At 39.5% G+C, this 25,345-nt stretch overlaps 2 protein-coding genes across 12 annotated transcripts; both read left to right on the top strand.

The window, feature by feature from the left end:
* The first annotated feature begins 292 nt into the window (after positions 1-292).
* On the top strand, positions 293-14,910 carry pbrm1l (polybromo 1, like). 8 transcript variants are annotated; one of them, XM_085274499.1, is made up of 30 exons: positions 293-417; positions 711-887; positions 1,025-1,122; positions 2,566-2,713; positions 2,882-3,028; positions 3,301-3,417; positions 3,626-3,694; positions 3,791-3,889; positions 3,968-4,053; positions 4,187-4,278; positions 4,365-4,581; positions 4,690-4,831; positions 4,993-5,078; positions 5,214-5,493; positions 5,596-5,701; positions 6,301-6,940; positions 7,386-7,600; positions 7,693-7,875; positions 8,029-8,186; positions 8,268-8,504; positions 9,125-9,270; positions 9,397-9,554; positions 9,874-10,057; positions 10,582-10,789; positions 10,882-11,080; positions 11,178-11,249; positions 12,092-12,253; positions 12,604-12,668; positions 12,956-13,169; positions 14,511-14,910. In XM_085274499.1, exons 2-30 carry the CDS (start codon positions 744-746, stop codon positions 14,672-14,674), a joined length of 4,836 nt encoding a protein of 1,611 aa, XP_085130625.1. In that variant the 5' UTR covers positions 293-417; positions 711-743; the 3' UTR covers positions 14,675-14,910. The 8 variants fall into 8 exon arrangements, with proteins under 8 accessions (XP_085130625.1, XP_085130618.1, XP_085130620.1 ...); XM_085274492.1 differs by having other exon boundaries at positions 11,178-11,333; XM_085274494.1 differs by having other exon boundaries at positions 7,690-7,875.
* A 161-nt stretch (positions 14,911-15,071) lies between these two features.
* Positions 15,072-23,972, top strand: stau1 (staufen double-stranded RNA binding protein 1). 4 transcript variants are annotated; one of them, XM_085274502.1, is made up of 15 exons: positions 15,072-15,267; positions 17,907-18,104; positions 18,364-18,485; positions 18,569-18,725; positions 18,834-18,990; positions 19,099-19,270; positions 19,380-19,475; positions 19,624-19,836; positions 19,923-20,066; positions 20,193-20,339; positions 20,434-20,509; positions 20,588-20,907; positions 21,020-21,142; positions 21,668-21,747; positions 23,169-23,972. In XM_085274502.1, the coding sequence occupies exons 2-15, from the start codon at positions 17,921-17,923 to the stop codon at positions 23,254-23,256; spliced, it is 2,079 nt and encodes a 692-aa protein (XP_085130628.1). In that variant the 5' UTR covers positions 15,072-15,267; positions 17,907-17,920; the 3' UTR covers positions 23,257-23,972. The 4 variants fall into 4 exon arrangements, with proteins under 4 accessions (XP_085130628.1, XP_085130627.1, XP_085130629.1 ...); XM_085274501.1 differs by having other exon boundaries at positions 17,825-18,104; XM_085274503.1 differs by having other exon boundaries at positions 15,073-15,267; positions 17,821-18,104; positions 18,837-18,990.
* Positions 23,973-25,345: the final 1,373 nt, after the last annotated feature.

Raw genomic sequence — 25,345 nt, 5'->3', positions numbered from 1 at the left:
TTTTTAATATAAATTCTGTGATTGTTTTAAATGTTATTTGTTTCCCATGAATGTGCTTCTTGTTATGTAATGCTTCCAGAAGCTCCACTATGAAAAACCACTTGATCCATATGAAATTTCTTTTAGTATTTCAGTGTTGATTCATATAAATGTATGGCTTGTGATTTAAATCGGCGTGAACTAGAAATCAGTCAATCAATGAATCATATTCGTGTAAAAATGTTCGTTGAATATAGTACACGGTGCAGTATTACAGCTGGACTCTAGGGGTCAGCACTGCCTCGGTTGGCACTTTTGCCTCTGCCTTCCAAACACAACCTCAACATCCGGGCAGGAGTTTTCAAACAACACTGGCTAGCCGGTTAGCCGCTAAACATTTTTGCTCAGGGAATTACGGCTAACTTTTCTGAGATTTTGGTAAGACTTGTTTTTGAAATGTAAATTATTTGTTATTTTCCCCCCAGCTTGCGCGTATTTTATTGGGGGAGAACTTTATCGTTTTTAATTTACTCGTGTTGCAGTAGCATGCTAACTGCCGCTCGTTTGTTTGCTTTGTTTCATACATCCAAGCGACGCTAACGTTATCTGATTAAGTACTACTTTCCATTTTAGACTTTATAAATGAATAAAAAACCGACTGTCCTCTTTATACTAAGTTGATTGAAAATAAATTTACAGTGGCGTTATTATTTCTTTCTCTGTTTTTGTAGCCGTGGGCTAGCCTGTTGTTTAACCAGCCAGCGATGTCAGCGAGCTCCAAGCGGAGACGAGCTACTTCTCCCTCCAGCAGTGTGAGCGGAGGGGGAGACCTCGATGATGTCTCTTCCTCTACTCCTGGAAGTGGCAGAAAAAGAAAAAGAGTCTCCAATGTCCCTCCTGTGGATACGGTAAATGCGCCTGTGTGTGTGTGTGTGTGTGTATTTTACATGACCTGACTTTAGCAAGGCCGATGTGATCTGTACGTGCCTTTGAAACCATAGTAAAAGTATATTGGAGTTTTAAATGCTTTCCCACCCCCTCTTAGATTGCTGTATGCCATGAATTGTTCAACACTATCAGAGACTACAAGGATGATCAAGGGAGGCAGCTTAGTGAAGTCTTCCAAAGGGTGCCAAAGAGGAGGTACTGTATCTGTTTGATATTACAATACTGAAGAGGAGTTAAGGTAATCTTTGCAGAAAAGCTAAAGCTTCCCTACATAGTAATGTTTAGAAGCTGCAAAAGACAAACACACAAAATGTGTACTGAATATATGGAATAATGGACGTTGCTATGAAAAAAGTATTTACCCCTTTGTTGTTTTATTCTTTTTAAATATCTGTCACAATTACATTGTTTGATATTTAATATTAGGTAAAGAAAGCCTGAGTAAATAAAAAAATGAAGATTTCATTTATTATGGGGAAGAAGGTTAGAAAAAAATAACTGGTCACCCTTTGTTAAAACACGAATTAAACTTTTAATATTGTAAAAAAAAAATTAAAACCTGGTTGTGCCACCCTTGGCAGCAACGGTTAGCTGCAAGCTGTGGGAAACGCAATCAAGTGTTCCCAAACGTCTCGGGGATTGTCAAGATGTTTTTTGGTAAATGTGAGCCTTTATGTTCTTTTTATACAGCAATGGTTTCCAGCTTGGAATTCTCCCATTTTTGTAGTCTCTTTTTTATTGTTGAATCATGAAGTCATCATGAACTTGTGACTTCCTGGACGAGTTGTTTCTCTAAGTAATATTGGTAGGCCAGCAACTCCGGGGAAGGTTCAATGCTCTTCCAAGTTTCTGCCATTTGTGGATAATGACTCTCACTGTTGTTTGCTAGATTATCAAAACCTTAGAAATGCTTTTGTAACTCTTTTCAGACTGATAGATGTCAATGACTTTGTTTTTCATCTGTTTGTTTAGTTTGTGGCATGAAATGTTGGTTTTTGACATCTTTTCCTACTCAATTTGGTTCAGTTTGATTGACTACTTATGGAGAGAAATTTACCTCAAAAGTGCCTAAAATATGATCCACAAGCATAAACTAAGATTTACAAATGTGTACAATGATTTGTGTGTAACGTTTCAGGACTCACAAACATGTGTTTTAATCCACACACAAATACAAAGCACTCTGACCACATGTAAAACAATTATACACATTCATACATTCAAACCTGAATAAATACTGATCATTGTACTCGTTGTGCACATTTGCAAGAATTAGTTATGCTTGTGGATTATTTGATAGGCATTTGCAACCCTTTTGAGCCAAATTTCTCCCCATAATTTCTTGATTCACACACAGGGCCAGAGATGGGTTTGGACAGTTTTTTCCCCTAATAAATGACATTTTCATGTAAAAACTGAATTTTGTATTTACTCTGATTATTATATATTTATTTTATGTTATTATGCCTATTTTTAAAATTAAATTGATGTGAAATGTGTTAATGTGACAAATATGCAGGAAAAAAAAGAAATGTTTTCACACTTTTGTAAAATGAATGAATAATGTTTATTGAACATACTCAATAATGTTGGATAATGTGAAAGTGTTTCAATTAGCCTGTTTTTTTTCTTTTTCAGGAATCAGCCTGATTATTATGAAGTGGTGTCCCAGCCAATTGATATGACGAAGATTCAGTATAAACTGAAGTCTGAGGATTATAATGATGTTGAGCAGCTTACTGCAGATTTTCAGCTCCTGTTCAACAATGCCAGATCATTCTACAAGGTAGGTTTTGGAGAACGACAGTGCTTTCTTTTTTCCTACAGGTAGCCTCTAAGGTTATAATAAATACACTATTACTTCAGCTTCATTATATAAGCTTTTACTTAGGTATGCATCTCCTAATGTAAACCTTATGTGATTGTTTATTTTGCCTCATGTTTAATGATTCAGAGGGACAGTGAGGAGTATCAAGCTGCATGCAAGCTTTGGGAAGTGTATTTTCAAACAAGGAATGAGTTTGTGCAACCTGGAGACAGAGATGAGGATGATGAAGATGGTGATGATATGGATAACCCAGGAATGGCAACTGAAGAGGAGGTAAGTCCTCATTACATGTAAGACTGAGTTGCCCTGTGTGTATGATTGCCAGTTATTAAGATAAGATAAGATAAGATAAGATAACCTTTATTAGTCCCACACGTGGGAAATTTGTTTTGTCAATTATTATTAGCTCAATAATAAGAAAGGGTTCATATTTCTTTATTGAATTTAAAAATATTAAAATCTGTTTCAGGATATTGCCTTTGTATTATGAAGAAATAGCACCACTGTGTGGGGTCAGAACTTATTTATACATATTTGTCTTTTAGACTTCAGCTGGAAGTTTGAAGGAAGTGCTGGAGCAACTTTTGGAGGCTATAGTCTCACATGCTGATCCCTCAGGGCGTCTGGTCAGTGAACTGTTCCAGAAATTGCCTTCCAAAGTGGTAAGTTGCACTTGAAATTGATTAACTGTTCTTCACACAAAGCATAATAATATAAGACAGGTTGAACAAAGCTTCACTTTGCGATTTTCTTACATATAGGTTTTTTTTATTCAAGCCACTTTAGGAGTGTAAAGTCCAGTTGTTTTCCTGTGTTTGTGGTTTTGTGTACCAACTCCAGTCCGTTATAGAATTGTTCTTTCTTTTTTAGCATTACCCAGACTACTATGCCATTATAAAGGAGCCGATAGATCTGAGAACAATCGCTCAAAGAATACAGGTAGTCATTTTGCTTCCTGACCTTTAACCATTTGTTAATTTTACAGCTTCAGTGTGTTGCATTTCTAACCATCAAAATGTAATTTAATTTGCATAGATTGGATACTATAAAAATGTCAATGCTATGGCCAAGGATGTTGAACTGATGACCAAAAATGCTAAAACTTACAATGAGCCAGGATCTCAGGTTTTTAAGGTAAAAGTCCTTTTCTCAGTTTTCTTCTTTATGAGTTTTAATACTCTGAATATTAACAATTGCTCTTTTATTCTATAGGACGCCAACACCATAAAGAAAGTCTTCATCCAACGTAAGACAGAGCTTGAGCACGCAGAACCTACTAAATCTAGTCTTCGTATCAGGTATTAAACAACAGTATAACATTGCTCTTAGCGTTGTCTTTGTGTCAAATTAAATATGCTTGTTATACCAACAGAAAAATCTCATACCTTTAAGATATATATGGTGAATTGTGTATCTTGTGTTACTATTTAGAAATCGCAGGTCTGGTCAGGGAGATCGAATTTCTGGTGTCAGCGTAGCTCTACAGTATGGCTCTGAGAGTGAGGACGATCCTGTGCTCTCAGGTAATTCTTATCAGTTCATGTAGCAGACAAATTTACTTTGTGGCTGTGCAGAAAAAAGTAACACTTTGTGTTGTCGATGTTTGCAGGTTCTGTATGCTATGATGAGGGAGAGTCAGAAGCTGAGAGTCAGAGTTCAAGTATGGAGATGAGCAACCCAATCTTCCAACTGTACGAAGCTGTGAGGGGTGCCAGAAATAACCAGGGCCAGATGTTCTCTGAACCCTTTCAGCAGCTGCCCTCTCGCAGGGAATACCCTGACTATTATCAGCAGATAAAACAACCCACTTCTCTCCAGCAAATCAGGCAAGAACCAGATATTCATACCATATGGTATTTAAAAATGAACCCTTTTCCCACCAAATTACATTCCTGGGGGGAGTTTAAAAAAAGTTTTTTCTTTCTCCTTCTTAGGGCAAAGATGAAGAATGGCGAGTATGAAAGCGTGGAACAAATTGAGGCTGACCTCAATCTGATGTTTGAGAATGCAAAGCGCTACAACATGCCTAACTCAAGCATCTATAAACGGGCTTTCAGGCTTCAGCAGATCATGCAGGTAGCACCTTGTCAATCATTCTGTCAGGTTGTGCTTAAAACAGTTTTACCTGTACATTTAAAAGTCAAAGAGCACATTATAAAAGCACAATATTTGAAGCAGACTGTAGATAATGGATAATAATAGGCAAGGCAATGTACCCATCTGCCTGTTCTGTGTAGGCAAAAAAGAGGGAACTTCTAAGGAGAGATGACGAAGATGGGGACAGCATTCTGTCTTCTGATGCAGGGAGCGTTAAGAGAAAAAGGTATTATTATTTCTATTGATACTAATGCTTTTGAAATATAAAGTATTAAAATTGCAAACGTTGTTTATAATTTGTTTATGTTTTCTCAATGTCTCAGTGTTGTCATACTTTTATCTATTTTTAATTTTTGTCCAGCCACAAAAAAAATGTGAAAAAGAACCGAATGAAAGCCTTTTATGCTGCCGTGACCGAGGCCAGGGAGGCAGGCACAAATCGACGTCTGTGTGATCTCTTTATGGTTAAACCATCCAAGAAGGATTACCCTGACTACTATAACGTCATCCTTGAACCGATGGACCTGAAAACAATTGAACATAACATTCGCAATGAGCGCTATGCCACAGAGGAAGCTCTGATGGAAGACATGAAGCTAATGTTCCGCAATGCCCGGCATTACAACGAAGAGGGATCTCAGGTTGGGACTTTGACTCCTTCTGTGATAAAACTTAAATTTTTCTTATAGTCAAATTTATAACGATTTTAAGTCTTCTGACTCCCCAATTTCTGGTTTATGTAGGTATATAATGATGCTGACATTTTGGAAAAGATACTGAAAGATAAGCGCAAGGAGATGGGTCCTCCACCTGAGGAGGAGGATGTGGGATCTCCCAAACTGAAACTAAGTAAGTGGGAATGCTTGTGCATGTTGGTTGAAAATACTTCTGCACTTGTAAAATATTACCATGTAATAACACTGAGGTCTGTGTGTCCTTGACCCGTTTTTCACTAATTGGTTAGTCTTTAATTTTCAAAAATTAATTAATTTGTTGAACTACTTCTTTGCACTTTTTGGGGGGGGGGGGTGTAACCTACTATATAGTTGTTCCTCTTAAATTATTATCAGCCAAAGCGCTGCCTGTCTCGCTTAAAACAGCAGCTGTGGAAATCAGGGCTGGCTGGAAAGTTACATGGCTTAGTGGTTGGACTTGCACAGTATGTGAACAAATGCCATTAGTAACGAGTTGTTTCATTTCCCAGCCAGTCGGACTGTAGCTGCATATTATTCTCCTGCATCTTGTCTGTATCTGCTGTGACTATCTAATAGCGCAAAAATGTTCAAAAATCAACTTAAAAAAAAAAGAACAAGAAAGGCATTTTTAAGTATTTCGGACAGTTTGAGCTGTATTGCTCTTTTGTTTTCTGGCTCTTTTTAGCTTCTGTTTCACATTTTTTTTCTTCTTTTAAAAGCTTTTTAAAACTAACATACATTTTTTATGATAAGGAAAGAGTGGTGTTTCTCCAAAGAAGTCCAAATACCTCACCCCTCTTCAGCAGAGGTTAAATGAGCTATATGATGCTGTGCGAAACTTCACTGACCGCCGAGGTCGGCGCCTAAGCACAATCTTCCTCCGTCTACCCTCTCGTGCCGAGTTGCCTGACTACTACGCTACAATCAAGAGACCAATCGACATGGAACGTGTGCGAAGCCACATGGCTGCAGGCCGTTACCAAGATGTCGACGCCCTGGTGGAGGACTTTGCTTTGATGTTCAATAATGCCTGCATATACAACGAGCCTGAGTCTCTGATTTATCGGGATGCTTTAGTGTTGCACCGAGTGTTGTTGGAGACACGGAAACAGCAAGAGGGAGGGGAGGAGTTTGGCCCTCCAGCTGTGGGTCTTCTGGTGCGAGAACTGATCAGGAACCTGTTTGTATCCGTGATGGGTCACCAGGATGAAGAGGGTCGCTGCTATAGTGACTCACTGGCTGAGATTCCTGCTGTTGATCCAGCTGCCCCTGAAAAGCCGCCGCTTAATTTTGATGTCATCAGAATGAATGTGGAGCGCGGTCGCTACAGGAGACTCGATGTCTTCCAGGAACACACGTTTGAAGTGCTAGAGAAGGCAAGAAGGTTACACAGGTATGGGAAATTATTATGAGCTTGGTGTATTATTTTTTTTTCTTTAATTGTTTATCCATTAAAGTAAAGTGCATTTGCTTTGAGCGGTTCACCAAGGCTTCAAAAACCAGAGAAATGGCAAATGAAAATGGGTGTTCACAACATAAATAAATGTCTGACAATGCTAAGTGGTTAGAACATTTTTACCTTGAAACATTGCCTTTGTTATATTTTCCATTTTGTAAAGATCAAACATTTTGTTTGTGTGCTGCTCTTCAGGAGAAATAAAAAAAATGTATATGCATTAAATGTAATCAATTTTATTGTAAGCAAATCAATGTTTATTGTTAAATATGTGGCTCTTCCTAATAAATGAGTCCTGTTTTTACTTGCTTTGCTACACTAGGTGATACAACTCAAATGTGTGCCAGTGTTTTCTTATAATGAATGTTTTTCATGTTGACAGGACTGACTCTGAGATATTTGAGGATGCAGTGGAGCTACAACAGTTTTTCATCAAAATCAGGGATGAGCTGTGCAAGAATGGCGAGATTTTACTGTCCGTTGCACTCAACTACACGTTAAAACACCTCCACAGTGACGTAGACCAGGAAAAGAGGGAGAAAATTCCCAAAGAGATTGAAGAGGACAAACAAAAGAAGGATGAGGATGAAAACCAAGGTGTGTAAACTTATAGAAGACATGCAGGAGGTGTGAAGAATATTAAATGTGGTTGTGGCATTGAATCATGACATGTTTCTCACCTTAAGAAGACGAGAAGCCCGAGGACCTGGCGGGAGAGGCGTGGCAGTCAAAGCCAGAGCATGTGTACAGTCAAGACTGCAGATTTGAAAACAGTACCTACCACGTGGGGGACTTCGTCTATGTGGAGCCGTCAGAACCAAACCTCCAGCCCCACATTGTCTGTATAGAACGTCTTTGGGAGGATGAAGCAGGTAGCCTAACTTGAAAATTATAGGAAGAATTATAGAATTACATCATGATTTTAAATACTTCTGTTTCTGCAAGTTAGCTGATTCAACATCTTGATTTTGTTTCCATTTAGTCAGTATATTTTGCTAAAAATAGATTGTGTTTTATATATGCAGGTGAGAAGTGGCTCTATGGCTGCTGGTTCTACAGACCCAGTGAAACCTTTCACTTGGCCACACGCAAGTTTCTGGAAAAAGAAGTCTTCAAGAGTGACTACTACAACAAAGTGTCCATCAGTAAGGTTTTGGGCAAATGTGTGGTCATTTTTGTGAAGGTGAGAAAGTGAACCACATATTGAAAATGGTTTAATTTAAGCCGCCAAAAGTCCATTGTCTAATTACGAATCTTTCTGTAGGATTATTTCAGAATGCAACCCGAGGGCTTCAGACCTGAGGACGTTTATGTGTGTGAATCCCGCTACACTGCCAGGAACAAGTTTTTCAAAAAGATCAAGATTTGGGCCATGCCGGAGAGTTCCTTTAAATTAGTCCCTCGGGAGGCGCCTCTTCCTGTTGTTCGTGTAGCCTCAATGTTTGTGAAGCCTGACCAGGAAAAACCGGTGGCATATACAGTCAATGGCTTTGTAGAGAAGGTAAGGTGAGATTGTATATTCTAGGCTTTGAACATATATAATGTTGCTTTTAGAAGAATATATCTCTATAGATATATCTATATAGATATATTTCAAATATATCTATATAGATATATTTATCAGGGTGACCGTGGTTCAGGGGGTTGGGAAGCTCATCTTGTAACCAGAAGGTTGCCGGTTCGATCCCCAGCTCTGTCTATCTTGGTCGTTGTGTCCTTGGGCAAGACGCCGATGGAGCGATATGGCAGCCTTGCTTCTGTCAGTCTGCTCCAAGGCAGCTGTGGCTACAACTGTAGCTTCCCTCCACCATTGTGTGAATGTGAGAGTGAATGAATAGTGGAATTGTTAAGTGCTTTGAGGGTCTCGAAAGGCACTATATAAATGCAATCCGTTATTATTATATATAATAATAATAACGGATAATAGATATAAAAACTTAGTCCTCGGAGGAAGCCAGCCCAGCTTTACCCACCCCGCCCTATGTTCACTACTCCAAAAAAACGAAACAGTTGGCGTTAATTTGAAAGCATGAACTCATAAACTATTAGCACACTGATAAGGAGCCTGTTGATTGTTTTCCATATAATAAACACCTGAATCCTCTGTCTGTGTTTGTTTAGGAGAGAGAGGATGTCCCTACGGAGATGAGTGGAGCTGAGCCCGGCTGCCAGTACTATGAACAGTTATGCTACAAAAACATGTGGTTTAAAGTGGGAGACTGTGTTTACATTCAGTCTCATGGATTATCAAAACCTAGGGTTGCCAGGTTGGTTGACATATATTATGCTACATTGACACCTTTTGAAATAGGGCCTTATGTGTTGATTGGGGGTGTTTAGATAAGATGGAGTTATTAGCTGTTAGTAACATGACTTCCTGTGCTGGGCTATAGGATAGAGAAGCTGTGGCTACAGAATGGAACTACATTCTTCTTTGGACCCATCTTCATTCACCCTGAGGAAACGGAGCACGAGCCCACGAAGATGTTTTACAAGAGGGAGGTGTTTCTGAGTCATTTGGAGGAGACGCTGCCCATGACTTGTGTCATAGGTATGATTTTGAAAACTTACCAAAGATTTCTTGAGTCAGCTCATTTACTCCTCGTGTAATGCATTTAAATGAATTGTGCACTAAAGAAAAAAATAATTTTGTTTTTCTAGCAGAAAACAAATTGGTTAAATGGCAACCTCATAGACTTGAGAAATAGGTTTAGATAAGACAGACAAAAGTGCATTTCCCAGAAGGCCATTTCGTGTATTAATGTTTAAATGAACATTAAAGCTATAATTTTAAACATTTGAGTCACCTCAGAACAAGTTTTTCATCAGCAGTCTTTTCTAATCTTTTATTCTGCCTGTCTGCTCTCCAGGCAAATGTGTAGTGTCTTCCTTTAAGGACTACCTGTCATGCAGACCCACCGAGCTTTCAGAAGACGATGTACTGCTGTGCGAGAGCCGTTACATTGAGAGTGAGAAGATGATGAAAAAGTTCAAGGGTCTGAAACGCTTCTCGTACTCTTCCAAAGTGGTCGAGGATGAGATCTTCTACTTCAGGTCTGTTGGTTAAACAGAGCACTTATTAGGATCATAGATGGTATAAAGGATGGATGTAGCCAACAGGAAGTTGCCAATAAGCTTTTTTTTGTGCTTGATATTGAAATTAACTGACTACACCTATATTTAGAAAACAGTCCAACCTTTTGGATCAACTTTAAAACTAACCAAACCTCTGAGCACTGTGTGGGGATTGAACTTACTCTATTTTGCCCCATTCAGTAAAGCTGTTCTTGTAAAACTGGAGCTGATGAGTGAGGGGCGGTCTGATCTCATTGGCTGATTCTCGTTTCTGACACGAATAACGATCATAATGGACTTTATGTTTTACTCAGGATGACCTGAAACTGCACTGGTGAAGTTGCCCCCTGCTGGGAATTGAGTAGAACGTTAGCTTTGAGGCACATGGGCTTCTCTTTTCAGACCTGAAGCCACAGCCATCTTTTATGCTCTCTATGATTCTGATTTAAATTTAACGATTAGCACTGAGGTGCTATGATGTCTGCTTATTTTATTCCATGTAGAAAATTAATAGTGCCACAGAAGGAAGCATCACCAATTTTGGACAAGAAGATAGATGAGCTTGAGGTTAAACTGGCAGATATGGAGGATGCAGATGATGACATGGAAGACATGGATGAGGATGAGGAAGCTCCAGAGACACCTTCTTTGCCTCAGATGCAAACCCCACTTACAAACGACATGGATGTCATGCCATACACACCCTCGCAGGTCTAATTTTTTTAAACCATCTGTTCCTTGTTTGAAAATGTTGATGTTTTTTTTTTATATATATAAACTTGTGTCTTTGCTTTTCCATTTAGACCACTCCTAAGGTTAAAGGCTTGTCAAAGAAGGAAGGGGCCAAGAGAAAGATCAACATGAGTGGTTATATCCTCTTCAGCAGTGAAATGAGAGCAGTGATAAAAGCTCGTCACCCAGACTTTTCCTTCGGGGAGCTGAGTCGACTGGTAGGCACCGAGTGGAGGAACCTCGAAGCTTCCAAGAAGGCAGAGTATGAAGGTCAGATAAAATAATTAAATGAATACAAATATGAATCTATTTGAACTTGTGCTAGCAAAACCAAAAAAAAATAAAATCACATCTTTGGATGTTTCAGAGCGTGCAGCCAAAATAGTGGAACAGCAAGAGCGTGAGAGGCCACCTCAGAAGCAAGCTTCCCCAAGAGCAGGTACCCCTGTAGGGGCACTGATGGGGGTGGTACCTTCGCCTAGCACTATGGGAATGATAAACCAGACCATGACACCTGTGTCAGGTAACCCCTCTCAGAGACAGCACGAGTGTTTGACAGCAGGAAAAATGAGGCTGGACTGAATTAAAGACAGTAATCCTGTAATTTTCTAACACTTGAAAAGAAGTTTATCTCAAAACGATGTTGTTATTGCAGTTTTTCCTCTTTATTTGCTGCTATTTGTTTGTAGTTTTGTCATCAACCTTCATATTTTATATTGCATGACGTGAATTGCATGAATATTATTTTTTTTAACTATGAATGCCTTTTGTTAATATTTCATTTCCCATTCATGCTTGTTTTGCTAACATTCTCAAACCCATATGTATTGTCTGCCCCTTTCACACGAAACCTTCAATATCAACCATCAACTGTGTCTATTTATCTTTGCCGATGACCATGTGTGGCTGGAGGCCAACATTTCTTTTTTTGGAAATGTAATCAGTGCAAGAATGAGCTGACTAGATTTCAGTGGTCTAAGGTCACTGTGATCTTATCTCAGGAATTCCCATGCTAACAACAACATTTCACACAGTGGTGGAATTTTATCTCCCATACGGTCATCTTTGCCGTTCGGAGTTCACAAATGAGGAAAAAATGTAGTTGCATGAATGGTAGAAAGTCTGCAGACATGCGAAAACTTTTAAATTAACAGCCCTTGTGGTTTAAGGTACTTGTGTGAAAGGGGCCACTGTGTGCAGTAGTAGTGCATGTTATTTTGGTGTCAGCTGCATGTCACTTATGCATGGATATGTTGTCCTCTCCTCACACTTTTCCCAAAGGCATGATGGGAGCTTACGGTCCACCTTACATGCCAATGCAGGGCCCCCATGAGGGTTTGCTGAGTGTGGCCCCAATGCTACCTCACCCTACAGGGGGTCCTCACCTGCCTCCTCACCATCTCCAGCAAGGTATGCCCGGGTACCCTGGCATGCCTCATCAGGGTAAGGGCCACTGTCCTAGCCGCACCTGCTCAGTCACATCCAGTCGTGTCTCTCCTGCTGGAGGGGGTTTACCTGGTCCACAGGCTGCAAAGCCTGATCTACACACTGAGCAGTCAAAGCAGTCTCTTCTAAAGTGCTCTCACATTTCACACTTAAAATATACAAACAAATATATGAAATTCACACATGGAATGCATGCAAAACTGATACCAAACCACTAACGTTCAACTGGTAGTTAAAAAAACTAACATTTCCATGAGTCATTATAAAGCTTAACATAAAATGAACAAAAACAAGAGTTTACCACAGTTACAAAATGCACACAAGCTAAATATTTTCATTTACAACAGGGATGATGGGCACTGGTATGAATGGCATGGCGGGAAGTCCTGCACAAGGAAACTTTATTCAGCAGGTGAGCCTGAGTGCAGAAAAACCCTGGCTGTATAGGTGTTATTTCATATTTCTATATAGTTTATATTGGTGTTTTTAACTGTTCAAGAAAATATGGATTTTGTTTTGTTTCCTGCATAATCAGACATCACCTGCTTCAGTTTTACTAGCAAGTGTATATATAGGCCTATTTTTTTTTTTTTTTTTTTTTTTTTGTTTGCAAATAATGATAATCAAAATGATAATTTAAATTATGCATTCTATGTATCATCTACATACTAACAAAATGTTGTCATTGTGTGACCTTAGCCTGGGATGTTTAGCCCAGGACAGCATGCTCCTCCACCCTACCCTGGACAAGGACAGTTAGGCCAACCCTCACATTTGCAGCCCACCACTCCCATGTTTGTGGCTCCACCACCAAAGACTCAGAGAGTGCTTCACTCAGAGGCCTACCTGAAGTACATAGAGGGCTTAAATTCAGACTCCAGCACTGTTAGCAAGTGGGACCAAGCACTCAAAGGTAGGTTCTTTGTTTTTACTTTTATTTCTAGAAAACTCTCCATCACTGCTTTTTTTTTTTTTTTTTCAGTTGCTTTGTCTTTTTTTTTTCTTTTTTTTTAAACATTTTTGTATTTTTAAGCTCTGAAGAGTTATTGCAACAACTGTAAAGACTGCATTTTGCTCTGAAGTTTTTTTTTTTTCTTATGTTAAAATTATGTCTAAGTCATTGTCACAAAAATTAAAGCAACATAATAACACCCCTCTGTAAGAGGTTGGAAAACTGAGAGGACCAGATTCCTGTAATACAAAGCAGGATTTCGGCTTGTCTGAGAAACTTGAGGGTTGACACTGGGTTTTCAGTGCAACGAAGGTGGATCACCTCCTACCGGGGTAGAGCGCCATGGTAACTTAGGTTAGGTTCCTGATTAGAGGTCAACATGTATGAAATCAAGAGGGGAGAGAGAGTGGGGAAAGACACGCAGTAAAAACAATATTTAAATTAAAAGTTCAATTATAATTATCAGACTCAGTCATGTCTTAATGAGAAGAGTTGTGATTATAAGTATGGTAACTTCTCTCAGTCCTACATTGCTGCCAGCTTTCCTTCATATGGGTTCAAATGGGCAACATTTAATTAACCGAGCAGTTTTTTTTCCTGTCTTATTGACCAACACACTTAAATGGCACACTTTTAATATGTTAATACTCTCATACAAATGCTTTCATTTTGTATTGTATGTTTAACCTATTCATATTTTTACTATAGTATAACTTTTATAAAGTTCTTTCAACCAAGAAAAAAAAATCAGCTACTCTCCAGTGCTATTTACTGATAAGTGATATTTCTGCTTATCAGTAATTGTAAATGATTACATGCTACCAGTATCAACCCTTTCATGGGTACATTTAGGGGAAATAGCTAAATGATAGCTTCTGATGCACTGTAGATGATGAAATCCACAAATCCTTTTTTTTTTTTTTTTACATTTTACATTGATGATATTATGAATTGTTCCACCTTTCAAAGATTTGACCTCTATGGGGAGCTTATTTTAGAGCCAGTCATGTTGCTGACCTCCTTCCAATCAGCCTAATTAGCTCTGAGGCATTCAAGCAGGAGCTTACACAATACTTTTTTCCCCCATATGTGATGCTGGCCTTACATGATAGGAATATATTTCTAAAATGTTGACTGTGTTGCCTTAATTTTTGCATTAAGCCCAAATTGTCATTTCCCAGCATGTTTACCAGTTTGAGTGTGTGCATATCTTTGTTTTTGTTTGCTTTCAAAGGCAATAGTGAACATTATTTGCCTTTTGAATAATCACACTTAAGGAGAAATATGCGTTTCCATTAACAGCGCAAAGGCGAGATTCTCACCTGACCAAAGAACAAGAGAGTCGGCTGCCAGCTCACTGGCTGAAGAGCAAAGGAGCCCACACCACCATGGTGGATGCACTGTGGCGTCTGCGTGACCTGATGTTAAGAGACTCTCTGAACATCTGTCAGGCTCACAACCTGTAACCTGTTGAACTTACAGACCACTCTGCTCAGTCACTGCTCTTATCCTCAAGTCACAGAGTTTAGCTTGTAGACCCTAGAAGTAATATTTTATAGTGAATCATGAGCAATTTTATATTTATTAGCTAACAGTTAATTGTGTGCTGCATTTCATTTTTTTTATACCATTTGGATGAATAGTTCTGCTAAACCTGTGATTTTTGGCTTATTGGTGCAAATAAATTTGTCAATACCCCAAATAGACTGTGTCCTCTTTTTGTTGATGGTGTTTGTTTGTTTTTTTTAAAAATGTGATTGACCTCAACATGTTTGTTTTACTCCTTTGTGCTTCACAAGCCTCTCGGTCCTGAATGATAATATTTGAGATCGTGGAAGTACTTCCTCCTAGTCGATGTCACTTCCTGCAGAGTGAAGCGAGATAGTGCCATTCTCTTTAGTGTTTGCCCTGTCTTCCCAATGTCCACCTCCTCACCGCTCGCATTTCGATATCAAAATAACGCACTGTGATTCTCCAAACTGGCCATTAACAAAAGCAAACGACCGTAAATCAGCGTGTCATATGGAGTAACTAAAAACCGCACAGAAGGAGCGACGAGGTGAGCTTTACTTTGTGCTCAGACTTTGTCGGCGTTAGCTAGCTAGCGGTGACACCGGGTGCTCCCAGACTCGCTTTGAATTAAACACAAGATGTTTCCTCCCCTTTTTTCTGATGTATTAATTTAATAAACACATGTCAAGTGCTGTTGTCAGTGAGTTGTGGGCGTTGTCTTGCTGTTCTCAGCACCTGTTCAGCAACGAGTCTTGTTTTTTTGCAAAGATTGTCCTATCATGTCCACCCCTGCCTTTCGTAGCGAATATGCTAGTTAGCGAGCATGTTTCCCCTGTAAAGCTTGTACATCCACCCGGCGGCCTGATTTTAATTAGGAATTATCTGCCAGTAGCTTGTGCTGCTCACAGCTAGTCAAATCATTGACGAATATACAGGTCCAGAAAGCCTACCAGACAGTAATCGTGGTTGTTTGCAAGCGGCTGTATCAGCTAACCACCTAGCCTCAGTTTTTCGTGTTGTAAATCGAGCTAATAGTAAACATTTTTTCTTAAACAAATTAGTTATTATTAGTATTATTTTTGTATTTAACCATGCTTAGCATGAGATGCAGGTTACAGTCGTTGCATGTAAATGGTGGTTCTGCTCTATCACAGTTAGTGAAGGCTCCCAGGGCCCCTTTGACAGCACGGACCCTCCCAGCTGTGGTTTGAATGAGAACAAAAAGTGATTTGAGTTTTTATCAGCAGCATCCTTACTGTGAGATCAAGGCAGCGAAAATGCTGTTAATAAACATTACTGTGCTGTATTATTATAGGCACTATATGGCTACGGTGTTCCCTTGGTCACTTGGCAGATTATCACTTTTTGGCACAAAAAGTGATTTCCAGTGATTCCATGCGTTTTTGTTTCCCATGTTTCCAGTCCTTTTTGGCCATTTAAAATACCTTTAAATAACTATTTTTATATTTCTTGAAGTTTCTGGTGTCCTCTTGGCCAGATTACTCTTAAAAAGCCATTTTTGTTTTGTCAATGAAACTTTTTAACTTGTTAAAAATGGATATATAATAGCCATAAACTGATTCTACCATGTGATAGGAATGTTGTTTGTGGCTCAAGATAACTTGATATCATTCATGAGGGATACATTTGACATATGTTTTACACAGTATAGGCCAACAAGTTATTTTTAGCAGTTTAAATACAGCCAATCGCTTTTTGGCAAAGGCTGTTAATCCGTTTTGGGCACAACACTGTTCTTATAGGCTGATTGATAAAGTTATCTCCCCAGTATAGACAAACTGGGTGACCTGTGCTGGGACCAACACATATTACTGTTTCTGTCCTGCTTTTCTTTAAATTGGCAAATTGTCTGTAGTGCTCAAATGAACACAAAATTTGTATTTAACTACCAGAGTGATTTTTTTTTTTCATGCTATGCTGTCAAATGTCTGTTACTTACAATGAAATGTATTTATACCCTTAAACCACCTTAAATGGGTTTCATATTGTTATGCAGATGATATCTGATTGTAAATTTCTTTTTCTTCACCTCACAATGTTCCAAAAATATCTATCCTTCATGACTTTAATGATGCCACAAAGCACTGCATGGCTGCTGATTACATTTTAGTTATTACTGGAAGTAACCATTGAAGCTCTTCTGAACTGAGCAGTTTGTGTTATATTTCAGGCGTACTTATGGAACAAAATGACTGTGCGTGTTTGGCAGAAGTCGGTGCAGGTGGTCTCTACCTGGGCAGCTACCGAAACTATTCTTAAGGCCCCAAGATCACATCTTTATTGATATATACAGAGATTCAAAACTTGTCATTAATGGTACAGGGAAAGTTTTCAAATGATGTCTTTATGGGGAAAGTATTAATAGTCTTGTGCGATCCTGCTTTTTTAATCTTGGCGATCACTTTCAGAGATGTGCATTATCAAATGCCTGCTTACATTCGTGAACTCTTTCGTCCTTATATAACGTGCAGATAATTCAAGTCTTTCTGCTCGACACCTATTGCCAGACTAAAAAAAGGAGAGACTGTGCTTTCAAAGTTGCAGCTTCAAACTATGGAATGCACTACCATTACATTTGAGATCTGTGGACTGTATTGAAACATTAGTTTGAATCAAAAGAAAACACATTCTTCTACATCTTGAATAAAAAGAAAAATTGTTTTGTAAAAAAGCCAGGCTTTCTTCATTGCATTCCTGACTGATTGAATCTGCTAGAAAGAACATTTTGTTTTTGGCAACTGCAAAATGCAGAAAAATAAATAGTAAATTCACATAGTGCTGTTTACTTTTTTAGTGTAGCTGATAATATTAGGTTGACTTAAGCTTAGTGTACAGCAGTGCTGATTGACTGCTGGACGGTGCTACTCTTGGTTCCCTTATCTGTTTTTGTTGCACTTGTAAGTAAATTGTTCAGGTGTTTAAGTCTTTGTTTAACAGTCCTGCAATTGACACCTTTTATCTTTGACTTCTAGGATTTCTGCTCTTGTGAAGGTTTTGATGCTGCTTTATTTTTTCAAAATGAAGATTTTCTTATATTCTAGTTATTTATTATTTGAAAACTTATGTCCTCTTTTTCCAGGTAGACCCTACATTCAGATCACCTCAATCAGCAGTCCTCCCCCACTGTAAATTTATATTCTTGACCTCATCTTACTGTTAACTTAGCTATAGCAGCGAGGATGTCTCAGCTCCAGTTTCAGTGTCCAGCTAGCCCCATGCCCGCTGCTTCTGCCCCCCTGCAGCCACAGCCTAGCTACAGCATCCCTTGTGCCTCAGGCACCCTACCGTCAGAGAGCGCCAGCCAGCCCATCAGGAGCTCCGCTCTCCCCGCAGGGTCAGCCACTCCCTACAATAGCACCACAGGTAGGTTTTCTGATTTTGTTTGGTCAAAAAGCTTACTTATCGGTGATGGCATTTAAATTAATTAGTTTGGGATTTATTGTTTAGTTTTTATGATCACATTATGCATCTCACACCCCTTTTATTGCAATGTTTTGTTAAAAAATTTGTTAGAACCTGGAATGCTTTTGCCAGATAGTATGTGTATGAGATTGTGAGACTTTATGATGGTTCCTGTAGATAGTTATAAAGAGAATTTTGGATCTTTCTTTTCCATAAACAGTATCTAACATGGCAAACCCTAAAGAGAAGACCCCTATGTGTTTGGTGAATGAGTTAGCCCGTTTTAACAAGATTCAACCTGAATATAAGCTGCTTTGTGAGCAAGGGCCAGCTCACTCAAAGGTACGAGTTGCTCACATCATTTTATTATTACTGTTGTCCTGTTCTGCTGCAACTTTGTGCTAATGATGGAGAATCAATTTTAGATTTTCTCAGTGAGGCTCACGCTGGGAGATCAGCATTGGGAGGCAGAGGGGACCAGTATCAAGAAAGCTCAGCATTCCGCTGCTGCATCAGCCCTCGCTGAGACTACACTCCCTAAACCCACTGTGAGGACACCCCGCAGCACAGGAAAGCACCAAGGTACGCTCTTCCCACTGGTTTTATTGTATTCTCTTTTCTAATTGTTGCTAACACCTTGTAAAATAGAAGCAGTGAATTCATTTTTGGTTTTTTTTGTTTATCTCAAAGCAGATGGCATGACGCATATTACAGAGCTGAGTGCACTATGCATCAAACTTGGTAAAAAGCCTCTCTATAAACCCATCGACGCATATACGGGGATGAGACCACCAAACTTCAACTACAATGTGCGGGCTCCAGGGCCTTACCAGCGCTCTATGCAACAGTGAGTTTGCATCATTTAGAAATCTGAGCAGAAATCTTATTGTCTCTCTCTCTTTTTTTGAGGAAATGGGGGGGAAATGGGTTGTATTTAACTTCAATTGTCATCCAGGTACTACTACCCATTTCCTCCTGTGGGACCAATGATATATCATGTGGAGCTTTCTATTGGAGGCCAGCAGTTTTTTGGGAAAGGACGAACGCGGCAGTTAGCCAAACACGATGCTGCTGCCAAGGCCTTGAAAGTACTGCAGAAGGAGCCAATACTGCAACAGTTGCCAGTGGTGAGGAAAGAAGCCCACACTCGGCATCTGTGATATTTATTGCTTCTGGGTTTTTTTTGTCGTTGTTGTTTGTTTTGTTTTTTTTAAAACATGTCCTCTTTTTTGACAGGTGAATGGAGAGCCCGAGGAGGAGAACCTGAACAAATCAGAAATCAGTCAAGTCTTTGAAATTGCACTTAAACGCAACTTACCTGTCAGCTTTGAGGTTTAAATGGATTTTATTTATCATTTAGGGGGGGATTTATGTCATTCACCAATTTGTACTCCACTGCATGTTCCTTCTGCCCATAATCTATTGAGTTTAATAGAATAAATGCTCCCCTACATCAGGTGTTTCCACTTTTGCTTTTCAGGTTTTAAAAGAAGAGGGCCCTCCACACATGAAGACTTTTGTAGTGCGTGTTACAGTTGGCGAGTTCACAGGAGAGGGCGAGGGAAAAAGTAAAAAGATTGCAAAGAAGCTAGCAGCAGCAGCTGTGCTGGGAGAGTTGAAGAGACTACCCCATATACCCAGTGTAGAAAAGACGCAGCCCCGCATCAAAAAGAAAACCAAATCTATCATCAAGGTAGTGCAAGTTTTATACTAGAGTTGGGATAGTGATTACACACCTAACGGCTTCCTTAAGCAATCATTAACCTGTCGTGCCAACAGCTGCAGACCAGTCCAGAATATGGACAGGGAATGAATCCCATCAGCCGCTTGGCTCAGATCCAGCAGGCCAAGAAGGAGAAGGAGCCGGAGTATAGCATGGTGACAGAGAGAGGGCTGCCACGGCGCAGGGAGTTTGTCATGCAGGTGAGTCAGCTGCAGCCGAGGCATGCTGGCAGCAGCACTTATGCAACATCTGTCTCTGCTTTCCTCTGTCTCCGCTTGTTAATTTCTCATTTCGTTCATCTTTTCCATCTGTTTATTCTGGTCCAGGTTACTGTGTGTGGGCAGTCTGCAGAGGGAATGGGACCCAGCAAGAAGGTGGCCAAGAGGAACGCAGCAGAGAAAATGCTGGAGCTCTTGGGGTATAAAGTGCCTCAGCCTCAACCCCCAAAACCGGCACTCAAAACTGATGAAAAGGTACTGCTTAGACCTTCTCAGGAAAGTCTCATAAATAAGTTAGGTGGCCAATGTTTATATTATATTTATATAGTAAAATTGTTGTTATATTTAGACCCCAGTGAAAAAGCCAGGTGATGGGCGCAAAGTGACCTTCTACGAACCTGGTTCTGTAGAGGAGGGGACACTGGGTAAGACTTGATGGGAAAATAAAAAACTATTAACAATCATGAAGAAAATCATTAACCTTGGAGCCTTTTGTTCAAAAGGTTCCAAGGAGGAGGACTTCCGCCTGCCTTACCTGAGCCACCAGCAGCTGCCTGCAGGGATCCTGCCCATGATGCCTGAGGTGGCACAAGCAGTTGGGGCCTGCCAAGGATCCCAGGCCAAGGACTACAGTCGAAGTATACCCAACCCAGGCAAGACCACGATCACTGCCATGATTGCCAACGAGCTGCTTTATGCTGGGACATCACTGACTGCAGAGACTATCCTGAAGACTAAAAATAACATGAATCAACTGCCCCACGGCCCCCTAACCAGGCCCTCGGAACAGCTCGGCTATCTGGCATCTGTGCAGGGTCTACAGGTAAACAATGGGTTTGACTTTCATGAGCTTAATTATTCAGTTTGAATTGTATAAATTGTTTTTTATGGTACAAATTAGTATAAATAATTTAAAATGTATCATCTGCTTGCAGGTGGAATACAAGGATTTTCCCAAAAACAATAAGAATGAGTTTGTGTCACTGATTAACTGCTCCTCCCAGCCACCGCTCATCAGTCATGGGATTGGGAAAGATGTAGAATCCTGTCATGATATGGTGAGTATTTATTTCAGAAACTACAGATTTAACACTCATTGACGCCCTTTGTGAGTGAGCCACAATAGTGATCAGGGAAATATATTTTCAGTGATGGGGGGTATAGTCAGCTGTTGATGTATAATAATCGTTTGTTAAATATTTATTTCGTGAGTGGAAGAGGGAGCTTTCAAAGGTAATACGGGTTTCTTTCTCAGTGTGCAAATCCCGAGCCCTTGCTACTAACAGAAAAACACGTTTAATAATTCCTAACTTTATCCCAGCAACTTTCCATGAAGAGGATTTGGAATAAATCTTGTGTGGAGTCATGCAAGTGTGACCAAAAGGCACACGATTGCTGTTAATGTCATGATGACACATTACAAAGGCTTTAGGCCAGCCGTTTCCAAAATAGGGGCTGTATAAGCCAGCTGCTTCATGCACTCCCATTCCTTTTTGTTGCTTCTTCCAAGACAGTAAGACTTCCAAGACTCATACTTTTCAGGTTACAGCTCAGATAACGCATACTGTTGCTTATTTTTTTAGGCTGCACTGAACATATTGAAGTTGCTCTCAGAGTTGGACCAGCAGTCAAACGAAAGGACAGGAAATGGACCAGTTTCTGGGTAAGCTATGAGAAACACTGCCTTTCAACTTGTAAAACATTTACATTTTCATTGCTGTTACGTCTTTAAAAACCTCATTTTCTCTTGTTCCAGTCAGGAAAGAGTTAAATAAAACCTTCAGACAAATGCAGCTGTCCAAAATCTGATGAATCACATACAGTGATGTCAGTTTGCATAGATGTCTGTTAGATCTGAAAAGTAAAAATGAGAGTGAAAAGAGGTTTTGGTGGTGTAGTGTTATAGAGAAGGGAACTTTACCTATATCTACATATTGGACTAACAATATAACACACCTGATTCTCTGATTAAGTTGAGTTGCATTGTAGATGATGTGAGGTTGAAGTTTGAGATGGCACGAGAATACATCCTTGGGGTTCGTGTATTTAGATTGTTCAAGGAGGAAGAGTGTGTGTGGGATGGTTCAAAAAAAAAGAAGAAGAAAATCTGGACGTCTGATGCTTTTTTTATTCTAATAGTGACACTAAACAGTGGTTGGAGATGCAACTAAAGATTATGTGTGATGAACTTGTGACCTTGTTACCTTGGAAATGATTGGTTTGAAACCCAGGACCAGGTTTGAGCCACTTGTTAGTCAGCTGCGGTCTTCAAAGCAATTTTGGTGTGTGAGTATGGAGTCAGTCTGCGATCAGTTTTCAGTTGAACAGGGTCAAGCTGGCAATTACGTGCAATCTGTCTGTGATAATACAATATTAACTGTGATAAATTGGTGAAAATGGAAAATGTTTGCAACTCTATCCCTTTATACATGCATAGAAATTGACATTAACTGTCTATATTCAGCCCGAACCTTATAAATTTGAAATAGAAATGCAGAAATAACTTGGATGGGGATTTAAATGCAAACTTACATAGACGCTCAGCAACTTTGCTTTTAGATCAGAGTATAACCAGAATACACCAACTGGCAAGTAGTTAAGTCCAGTCGGTGCAGACTGACTCTGATTGCAACATGTTAGCAATCTTTCTATGTTTTTAAATTAGGCTTTGGTGACAAATAACAAATAATACATCTCTCTGAGAGTGACCACAGTCAAAATCACACCACAAATTTTTGGAGACAGGTTGCCTCTCATCAGGCAACCTGTGCCGATACCCTCTGATCGAAAGTGGTGCCGCAACTGCTAGTTGTGCAGCAAATGCAAGTCACAAAGAGGTTTCTGTCTTTTATTGTGTTACTGAGCTTATAAGGGGTGTAGAAAGAAGTAAACGCCACATCTTGTTAGATGTTAAATGATGCGGGGCTCTGTAAACACAACAGAATTGTCACATGTAAATTCTTCCATGTTATTTTTAAAAATGAAGTGAATATATTCCACTTCAATAAACACTTGTGTATGGAGACAAAAAAAAGAGTGTTATGTGAGAGCTCAGCTAAGTTAATAATTTTTTATTTTCCGCAGGTGTGGCAAACAAGAAATTGAAGGGGACTTGCACATCAAACAGGCTAACTCAAGCACATTGGCACAGACCCTGGATGGCACTGTTTAGATTATGAGGTTTGGTTGTAAAAGCACTAGAGAAAACTCAGACACTGTGTTCTTAGTCAGATTTAGAAGGCTACAGGAAACTTTGGACTCTGTAGACTCTAAACCATCACTGTTCATATTCACCGTTACAAAATGTTCACAGTTAAACAAGATTAATAGGAAAAATAGACTATCCTCCTTGATGTTGTTTAATTGTACACATTATTTTTCTGTTGCTTTGTAGGGAAAAAAAAGTAGCTGCATCCTAGCCAATCAATTGGGAGGAGGGGTGCTTGATAAGGGGAGGAGAAAAAGGAAGAAGTGATTTACTGTGAACTCTTTATTTTGCATAGAACTTGTTTACTCTTTGTGAGAACTGCTAACTCTTGTTTTTAAGTGTTTTACGTTTTGTCCCCTGCAGAGGTAGTTCATTAAAGAATATTCTCAATATGGTTTAGATCTTTGTCTAGGGTGCAGCTGGTGAACCTCTGATTTTCCTAGAGTGCTTTATATCAACAACCACAAGTGAAGTGTTATCAACATTACCATGTAGGGCTGGGAAGAATCTGTGACTAAATGTAGCGTGTTGTAATGTGATCTTGTCGAATCTGTGTGTGGCAGGGATGTTTCCCTGTTGCACCAGTTTCCTTGAAAATCCCTTTTCCTCCCTTATGTCAAACTCTCCCTACTCTTTCTGCTCCCCATGGTAATTAAATGTGCTTACATGCACAAAACTAAGATTTGCCATTTTGTCTCTTTCTTTGTAATGTATAGAGGTGTGCTCGATTATGATTTTGCACTGATGTTGGCCAATTTAAGAGTTGTTACAGATATACTAACTCTTTAATATCCTTCACATATGCTAAATCTTGTGAATCTCTGGGCAGATTGCATATTTTGGTGATTCATTTTTTTTGATGTTTAAAAAAATGTAAATAAAGCCCCTGCAGCAAGCACGCACGGAGTGAACATTTCATAAACTGGTATCAAGGGGGTATATATTGTCTAATATGCCCTGATTGGACAGTTTATTTAGGTAGAACATAAAATTGACTCAATATTCAACTGTTTATGATACTGTCAACATCATCTGCAGCAAATAACTATTTCGTAGCAAGTTGTTTACTGAAAAAGAGAAAATATCCAGTAAGGGGCAGTTTTCTGGGTGAAAAAGCCTTTTTGATACCAGAGGTCAGGTGAAAATGGCCAGACTTCTCGGAGCTGATAGGCCAGCGGAAGTAACTCAAATAACCACATGCAGATGATCACGTCTGAACATATTGCCTGAAAGTTGATTCTGTTCATGACAACAGAGCGTTTTCAGTCAGAGGAGCGTTTAATCACTCATCCAAATGACATCTTGAGTCCCAGCTGACTGCAGGTTTCCCAAACCTTATAAACAGTGCATTTGCATAATGACCAAAACTAGCACCATTGCATAACAATGAGCCATGGGCTTAGTTTCATGATTGTTAATATGCAAATCAAGAAACTAAGCTTGTGCAAATAAGTTCTCGGCAACCTGTACGCTGCTGAGACTGAAGAAGTCACTTGGATGACTGATGAAACATTTGCTCCATTGAAAACGCTGGATCGCTCTGCATGCGTCAAAGACACCTCTGAATACACAGCACATGGAGCACTGAAGCAGATGGGCTACGACAACAGAAGACTAAGACACTATGAGCAGGAAACTGAGGTTACAATAAACATGGCTATAGCTTGCTAACATTTTTATAGAAAATACTTAAAATTGCTTTTATTGCACCTTTAATGTCCCATTCAGTGGTTGAAGGTATCATTACAGTAAATCTATATCTGAATAAATATTGATTCTGCTAATTGAATTCAGGGTTAGTTTTACAGTATCGTACGCAATCGTTTGTTGCGTTATAACCAAATATTTGCTTCATAAAAACAAACGTGTATGATCTGAATCTTCTCATCCAAGACTTTTCAGTTGTTCTTCCTTGAGTGCACAAACAAGAGCTCATTCTGGGAATTATGACCAGAGACATTTACAACACCACATTGTGCTGCAGGAAATGTTTCATCGTTAGTCATACTCGTTCCCTTGCATAAAATTAGAGAATGTTTGTCCAGTGACTGTG

Source organism: Mchenga conophoros, linkage group LG5, assembly GCF_057382185.1.
Source record: "Mchenga conophoros isolate Kocher_MC1m ecotype Shallow Benthic linkage group LG5, M_conophoros_male_GT1.1, whole genome shotgun sequence".
Classification (NCBI taxonomy): Eukaryota; Metazoa; Chordata; class Actinopteri; order Cichliformes; family Cichlidae; genus Mchenga; species Mchenga conophoros.
The sequence above is the reverse complement of the archived record's forward strand: the minus strand, read 5'-3'. Positions and strand labels throughout refer to the sequence as shown.